The sequence below is a fragment of the Acyrthosiphon pisum genome, chromosome X (assembly GCF_005508785.2).
Source record: "Acyrthosiphon pisum isolate AL4f chromosome X, pea_aphid_22Mar2018_4r6ur, whole genome shotgun sequence".
In the NCBI taxonomy this organism is placed as follows: domain Eukaryota; kingdom Metazoa; phylum Arthropoda; class Insecta; order Hemiptera; family Aphididae; genus Acyrthosiphon; species Acyrthosiphon pisum.
Genome location: NC_042493.1, coordinates 30,440,602 through 30,449,656, shown reverse-complemented (window position 1 = coordinate 30,449,656; position 9,055 = coordinate 30,440,602). Strand labels below are relative to the sequence as shown.

Sequence of the window (9,055 nt, the reverse complement as noted above, 5' to 3'; positions counted from 1 at the left end):
GAATTCACTAAAATTTAAAAGGTACTCCGACCGAAGCAAAGTAAATTTGTTTACCAATACAAACATCTTTACATTTTTTAAATCGAACCACTAGAAATACCTTAATTTTTGTCAGTGCGACGGCTATTACACGTCCATAAATTGGTTTTGAATATTTTGATATAGACATAATATGACTTGTGCATTTGCGTGCGTGCGACCACAAACCAGATAAGAAATAACAATGTATTGTAAATTGATGTGGGTCGCGGGTGATGGTAGAGGAGTATACACACTCTAATGATCATTTACTACACACACTAAGACGATCAGTAATCGCAGAAACGAAATAATTGCCTAAACACAACTCCTTAAAAATGACACATTTGCAGGAGCCTTAAGCTAGACAATTTATATATCAAATTATGATACATCAAAATGAATAAGTAAGTAGGTAGTTATCTTAAATATAAGTACTTTTACTATAGTGTCATGGTCATTCATTAAGTTAAGGTAAATATATAGGTACCTACTTGTCGTGTATCTACTTATTCAAGAAAAACAATTAGGTATTTAAAGGTTTGTTTTCTGTTTTTTTCAATAATACATACCTACCTATTAATTTACTTATTTAAGTTAGGTATTTTCTTTGTCCAAAACTTACATTAAACATTAAAATTAAGAATGTATGAAAGGAAGGTTACACATCCTTAAGCTATATTAGTTGTAATATGTAATATGTATAATACGATACATTGTGGATGAATACGCTATGATAATTAACTAGTACCTAAATCGTAAGTATTTAATCGTATAATAATTATAACAATAAATACTTAAATATATAATATTATACATGGATATGTTTGGGGGTGTACCTCCAATGAGATAGCCCCTTTAAAAAAGAATAACAATTTTTTTATTTATATTATTTTTGAATTAAAAGTTTTTTGCGATAATTAATTCAACCTACTAAACTTTAATAACAATGATATCATAAAAGTATAATGCACCTAACTACCTAGTAATATTATAATTGTTTTTCGTATACAATAATAATTGTATAATATAATTTAACAGTTTAATACATCCAATACAATGACACTTGGCAATTGTACAGCAGAGTGGTACTTGGGAATTCGATAGGATATATAATTTGATTTAACATAAAGTTCATTAAGTACCGACCTATTTTATTTATTTTAATATCTTATGAATATTAAATATTAATAATTATTTATTATTATACATATTTGTTTTCACGTATTTTATAAAATGTTGCATAGGTAGTTATTAATAATAACTTATTAATATTATTTTATTGATTATCACTTAAGTTTGACAAGTCAAATCACACAGAACATGGGTTCTTTTAATATTATTAACATGTATTCTAGGTAGGTAATGTAATATAATATGCCATATATATAGCTTAGGTATACTGTAATTTTTTAAAGAAGGCATAAATTACTTTTTATTTTTATGGCCAAAATTTGTATTTTTTTAAGGAAATATTGAATGCTCAAACGTGGATTTTGAAAATCAAACAGGACGTGAAAAGCCCAATCTTGCTGATTTGATGGTTATATAGGAAGTCCAAAAACATTATTACATACATGTTAAATGTATATAAAAGAAAATGTTGTTATTCAATATCGGTATTTTTGTTAATCAATTAAATTAATTTGTCTGGAACATTTATATTTATTTTATCACTAATACATAATATTATATAGGTACCTATTTGTAAAAAAAAAAACCTTTTTAAAATATTTTTCAACATAACCATCGGAACATGTAGGTAATCATAAATAAATTATCGACCAACTACCTAAAAATTAGTGATTATTTCATATTTGTACTCGGTGACTTTTTATTATAATATTAATCAAAACATAATGCTGATAATATTATACACCCTTATTTAACCGAATAAAAACTAAAATATAATATTTCATTACTACTCGTACCTAAGCCATGATGGGGTATAACCGTATAATTACAATTTATAAAAAATAATATACAACAAAGTGACACTATTACATTTTGCAATGATGTCATAACATTCCGTATGCACCTACGCACAGTCTCTAGAATCTAAATTCTAAACACAGAAGTATCGTATAACAATCGTTAGTAATCAGAATATAATATCACAGGCGTTAATGTATTGTATATAAAAATATTTTAAAATATAAGATAATATTTTACTTACCTTCAATGTATTAGTTTCTATGTTTGTTTGGATCATATTATCACGTGATAATTTTGCTTGTTCCGTTAAGTAACAACTTAGAAGCATTATGGACATCAAAAATAGAATTTTAGCCATGATGTTAATTAATAAATGCACAAAGTATATCCGATACAACAACAAAACCTATATAGACTATAGAGATAACTGCACAACAGTAAGACTTTGTTACTAATCTAAATGAGACCGGTTCTAACCTTATATACCTACCTATAGATCCATATTAATGTAGAGCTATTCAATTATATTTTTAATTAGACAAATTTTCATTATAATACATAAACATATAATATCAGTAGGTATAAAAAAATAATGTACGCAAATATATGTGAGTTTTATGTTAGTAGCTTGTACACAAATAAGTACACCTGTTAGTTTTAAATGACAAAATACAATTAATGAGATGTTATATTCGATGACGTATTCGCAATAATAGCTAACGTCACAGTTTTAAAGACGTTTATTGGTTATTTATTGGAAAAAAACAATAACACTATTTGTCAATTATTTTTTTGATACTATTAAAATTTCTATGTCGATAAAATATTTAATGTTAATTATTGCTAGATTATACCATGGTTAAGTATGTGAAGTTTTATTTTGCATATTTTTGCATAGGTATTTGAAGGTTTTTTTTGCCTATTTGGCATAATTTTGCGTTTTTCTATTTTATTGGGCATTATACATTTTGATATTCCTATACTGATATTATTATAATATTAAAATTATTAAAAATAAAACTTTTAAAAATAATATAAATTTACATTTATATTTTTTCTTTATTTAAGGGGGCTGAAGCATACCATTACCATGTTTTAAGGAGTAGTGTTTAGGCATTTAATATTACATGTACATTTTGGCTGTGTCAATGTGTGAAAAGTAAATGAAAATTAGTGTGTGTAATCCGTCATCGCACTTTTCGCGACAAAATTTGAATTCCGGATTTACGATTTATTTTGTATTGTCGTAATATTTATCGTATTATTTCATTTCCGTAGTCATTAGCTCTAATTGATTTATAATCGTTCGGAATGCAGGTATTAATGTAGTATTAATGCAGGCTGATTTACACGATACCAGTTGCTGGCATAGTAGCTGGAAGGTCACTGGCGTCTGCCAACTACTGGAATTGGCAGGTGACTGGCGTCCATCGCTTACACGACGCCAGCTAATATTATTAATAATAGTTGCATTGTGCTATCAATTTGTGAAACTAGGGCAGTAGTGCTTTTGCAGTTAACATAGTAAACTTTATAGCATAGAATACATTTTTTTCAGTACTTTAATTTCATTATGGCAGAAACAGCTTACAGCATTGCTTTTGAAAAAGCAGTGCGTTCTATTTCTATAGTGTTGTGTGACGAGCTATTGGAAATATGTGAGGAGGAATCGAAGAAGAAAAAACGAAAAGTTTGGATAAGAGATTGGATGGATAAAAAAAAATGTGGAGCATCAGAGACAATCATAAAAGAACTGCATGACAATGACCCACAAGAATTTAAATCTGTGATTAGGCTAACGCCAGAGCAATTTGAAGCGTTGTTGATTATGATACGACCAATCATTATCCGTGATGACACTTTAATGCGCGCCGCTCTACCAGCCAGGCTAAAGCTAGAAATTACATTAACATTTCTAGCTTCAGGAATGAATTCCAGAATGTTGTCAATTATGTTCCGTGTTTCTAAATCTTCCGTTTCAAATATGATTCCTGATGTGTGTGATTCCATATATTCAGTTTTAAAGAATTGCATAAAAGTAAGTATAAACAATTTTTTTTTTTAATAAGGTAAATGATTTATTAAATTTGATGAATTGAAATAATAAAAACAAATAAATTAAACCACAATTGTAACAAATTTAAATAATAAAAACATCAATGATAAACCTTTATAACAAAATTTAAATAATAAAAACAAATAAATGAAATCACAATTGTAACTTATTATACCTAATAAAAAAACATACATTTTTAACCTTTATAACAAATTTAAATAATAAAAACAAATAAATGAAATCACAATTGTAACTTATTATACCTAACCTATATCACTATAAACTATAGCTGAATGTATAATGTCCGTAGTAGTACTATCTTCACTTGTGTATGTTTGCGGTGTATATGGAATTGATTCTATAGTAGAAGCAGCACTATTAGGCCTTGAAAATGTAGTTATTGATGATGATGGCCTGTTCATGTTTTTCAACCGGTAATTCATAAGAATTTTTTGAATGTCATACTGTGCTAGTACTCTGTCGTATTCTGTTAACCCACGCAATTGAATAGCTATATGTTTACCCATGATATCACACTCGTCTTCCCTAGATATTGTTGATGTGTTCATTGATTGATTCAAATTGTTTAACTCTTGTACAGCGTCAGTTATGACCTTCAATCTTCTCTTTCATCCTCTATTTTTTTTGACTACTATAAAACTTAAGTACTATTTTTCAGGTGCCAACTTTAAAAAAATGGCAGGAAATTCAACTTGGATTCAATGAAAGATGGAACTTTCCTTGATGTTTGGGGCTATTGATGGAAAGCACATAGTAATTAAAGCACCTCCAAGTGCAGGGAGTGAATACTACAATTACAAAGGCACTAACAGTATTGTTCTTCTTGGTATAGTCGACCACAACTATTGCTTTAGTTATATTGATGTCGGATCCTATGGACGAAATTCTGACGGTGTTGTATTTCAACAGTGTGACTTATATCCTTTACTGGAAAATGAGTAGTTATTACCCAAAGGAGGAGTTCTAGTGGGTGATGATGCATTTCCCTTAAACACCTACCTTATGAAACCATATTCAAAGATCAATTTGACTAAGGAAGCAAGAGAATTCAATTACAGAACTAGTAGAGCCAGGAGAATTGTTGAAAATGGTTTCGGTATATTAGCCAGTCGCTTTCGTGTTTTTGGTCAGCCTATAGCAGTAAAAGTTGAAACTACCATAAAAATAGTAAAAGCTACATGTGCTATACACAACTGGTTACGATTAACTTCACCTGCTTCTTACACACCACCTGGAAGTTGTGACTATGAAGATATTGTAAATTCTACAATAGTACAGGGGGAGTGGAGGTCTGAAATATCTAAGATGCGTACAAGTATTTTGCGTACAAGAAATTACAATAGGCCAAAGAAAATTGCACAACAAGTAAGAGAAACACATAAAAAGTATTTCAATGGAGAGTAAGCAATTGAATGGCAAGATAGAATGATATAGTAAATATAATAAATGTAATATTATATGTATAAATATTAATATAATATTTTACTGTAAAAAAATTGCGAATATTTATACTTAAAATGTGTTTTTTTTTCTAATATTTATTTGTTAGTTGAGTATAAGGTATTAAGTATAAAAATAATTTTTTTTTAAATAAACGAATAAAAACTGAATTATGGTTTACTCACCAAATTACTGTTGGTTTCTTTTTCTTTCACCGTTACTGTCTTCATAATATAGCTCATATCAGTATACCACGGAACTAGAGGTTTGTAAACAAAACTAGTGCCTCCGCCAATAGCCTTACTTTTTTCAACTTTCGCAAGTTCTAAATAGTATGTTGACCGCAAAGATTTTATTTTTTTTGGTACGTCTTTCATAGTAAAGTTGGGAATATTTAATTCACTAGCGATAGATTGCATTGACGCACTCCTGGCATCACGATTTCTATACTCAGGAATATACATATTCCAAAGATTTTCATTTTCGCGGTACAATTGAACAAATTTTAAAGTTGTTTCTTCATTCCAACGATTAGGCGTTTTCGATTTTTTATAGCAAATTCGTGATTAAATTAAACGCACGTGCTTGATATTCTATCTTATCATTAATTATTGACTATTGATAAGCAAAATTGTAGTGGAAGGAAATGCAACGCTCCAGCAAAACAAAAATATTTGTTTGACTGGCAATGACATCTGCTGGCGCGTTAGTGCCTCACTGGCTTCTCCAATAACTGGCAGGTTATGTTTAGACGTTGCCAGTCGCTGGCATTCAGTTACTGGTGACTTTAACTGGTACGCTGACTGGTAACGTGTAAATCAGGCTTACTAAGATTCTTAGAAACGTTCTAACACCCATACGCACATGCGCATGTCAAAGAACACTAAGAAAATACTTTTGCTCCTGCTGTAGGACTGAAATTTGATGTAACCAAAAGATGAATAAAATTCCACCTTGTTACGACCGACTTATATTAATTTTGAAAATATGAACGTATTCGTTAGTCTATTTTCTAGGTTTTCTCGGAAATAATATTTTAATAATATTTTATATTAAATATATTATATTTACAACTTTATTTCGAGTTAATATATATTAATATGATGTATATCTAGTAAGCATATATTTTTATCAAAATAAACTTATACTTGACTTAGTTGTAGATAGCGATGAAATGACAAATTTAAGAATCCACAGCCAAGCAAACTTCGAAAAGAAGAATACAAACTAAATTTACATTTCAAAAGTGAAATCGAGCTACTGGAAGTACCTATGTTTAATTTTCTTTTGCTAAATTTATGAAAAAAATGGTTGCTCCAGCCCTCTTAATCCACGTATTTGTATTGTATATAAATGTATATTTTTAGACTTTTTAAGATATTTCAATACATATTTTAACAAAAATTACAAATCGTACTATATTTTAACTGAAAGAAAACATAATTTTTTAAATGCTAAATTTTGTAGTTAATAGTTTTCTTTTAGTGAAATATTATATATTATTTAAATACGTTTAAATAAGTTTAGATTGTTATACCTAATCATTCACAATTTTATGCATTCGATGATTCTTAATTTAATTTTTAATTTGTTAATAAATGAAATAACGAGCAATATATTTTAACATCGGGTAAATTATATTTTATCGATTTTAGGGTTGCTTCTTCTAATTCACATGAAATTGGTTTAGGTTTTAACCCAGGGCAAACCCCTTTAAAACTACTTGACGCTACTGTCAGCTGATAAATGTTCATGCGTATACAATTATTATAATATTATAGGCTATATAATATATGAATATGACAATTTTTCAAAATGTTTAAGTGTATGAGTCATTAGTAGTTAATATGATTAATTAATTTATAGTAGGTATAGGTAGTTAAATTATACGTAAGTTAGATAGGTGCCTAACGTATAATACACTATTGTAATTAAATTAATTTTGAGCACAGTTTTTATGCGTACAGGTACGTACGTAGATAATATCTATCACCAATTAGTTCCAAGTTTAAAGATTTTGATTTGATACATTTAAAAAATATATAATTTGAAAATAATATACATCCTAATCCACACAAGTTGTTATAAGTAAATACATTTCAGGTGGTACTCACACTTCCGATTAGTTCTGCCAAATGTTCAATGTTAAATTATTTTAACGTATAAAAAATTTTTGTTCAAAAATACCATTACTGTCTCATAATTATTGTAAATGTGCAGAAAATAGCAGCTTCTGTTTTTTTTTATTGAAACTGCGCCTATGGCACTATTATTTACTATTACCAAAGACTTTATAAGACGATAAGTTTATTACGATTACGTCAAAAAGTCAATCTGTTTGATACAGAGACAAGTGTGAATCTAAAGTGACCATCTCGATTTATATAACACATTTGTAATTCATTATAAAGAATTCTAATATATTGTTAAAATAAATGTCTATAAAGTAAAGTAAGTAGTAAAATAATAAATACCTACTAAATTAATATTACATAGTAAGCTATATTATATAGGTGCCTTATAGTATAATGAAGTCATATGAATAAAAGGAGGGGGTTAGTGGGGCCGTGTTGGGGCGTAGCCTTCCACTAGCCACTCTGATCGACGAGAATTTAGAACCCCTTAAAATTTAACCTAAATTGTGCCTATGAGTATTGTGCCTTGTACATTTTACATACATATGCAACATGAATGGTTTTTAATGCACTAAATGTTTACAAAATGTACTCGAGAGTTTTCATATTTGTTCAAAGTAAGTCAACGAGAAATTATTCGACAATTATTGTACTCACCTGTCCAACAAAATTCACTCGCACTAGAATATTTGCTTAGAGCTTCAAATCATTAGACATTGATGGTAACTATTGTTTACGATGTATTATAAAATAAATATTTTTAAGGGACTGAAGCATACCAAGTTTTAAGGAGTAGTGTTTAGGCATTTAATATTACATGTACATTTTGGCTGTGTCAATGTGTGAGAAGAAGATGAACATTAGTGTGTGTAAACCGTTATCGCACTTTTCGCGACGAAATGTTCTATCACCCATACGCGCATGCGTATTTCAAAGAACACGAAGAAAATACTTTTGCTCCGGCTGTAGGACAGAAATTTGATGTAACCATAATATGAATAAAATTCCCCCTTGCTACGATCGACTTAAATTAATTTTGAAAAGATGAGCGTATTCGTTAGTCTATTTTATAGGTTTTCTCGGAAATATATTTACGACTTTATTTTTAGTTAATATAATAATATGATTCATAGTAAGTTTATATTTTTACCAAAATAAACTTATACTTGACTTAGTTGTAGATAGAAATTGAAATCGAGCTACTTGAAGTATGTTTAATTTTCTTTCGCTTATTGAGCTAAATGTATGAAAAAAATGGTTGCTCCAGCCCCCTTTACCTATGAGTACATATTGTACGTTAATATTATATGCTTGTATAAATAATTAATAAATTATAAATAATTTTATGGTGACATTATTCTATTAATATATTATTATATATATTATTATATATTATTATATTATATTAATAGAATAATGTCACCATAAAATTGTACAGAATATGAAAGAA

The 9,055-nt window shown here is 28.5% G+C and overlaps 1 protein-coding gene across 1 annotated transcript in view; it reads right to left on the bottom strand.

Moving 5' to 3' along the window:
• The window catches only part of LOC100164098 (cathepsin B-like cysteine proteinase 3), a 4,214-nt gene extending 1,793 nt beyond the window's left edge, over positions 1 to 2,421 (bottom strand). Inside the window, exon 1 of the mRNA XM_001948150.5 lies at positions 2,195 to 2,421. Coding sequence (XP_001948185.1) covers positions 2,195 to 2,311 — 117 coding nt within the window. The 5' untranslated portion in view covers positions 2,312 to 2,421. The remainder of the gene's footprint in view (positions 1 to 2,194) is intronic.
• Positions 2,422 to 9,055: the final 6,634 nt, after the last annotated feature.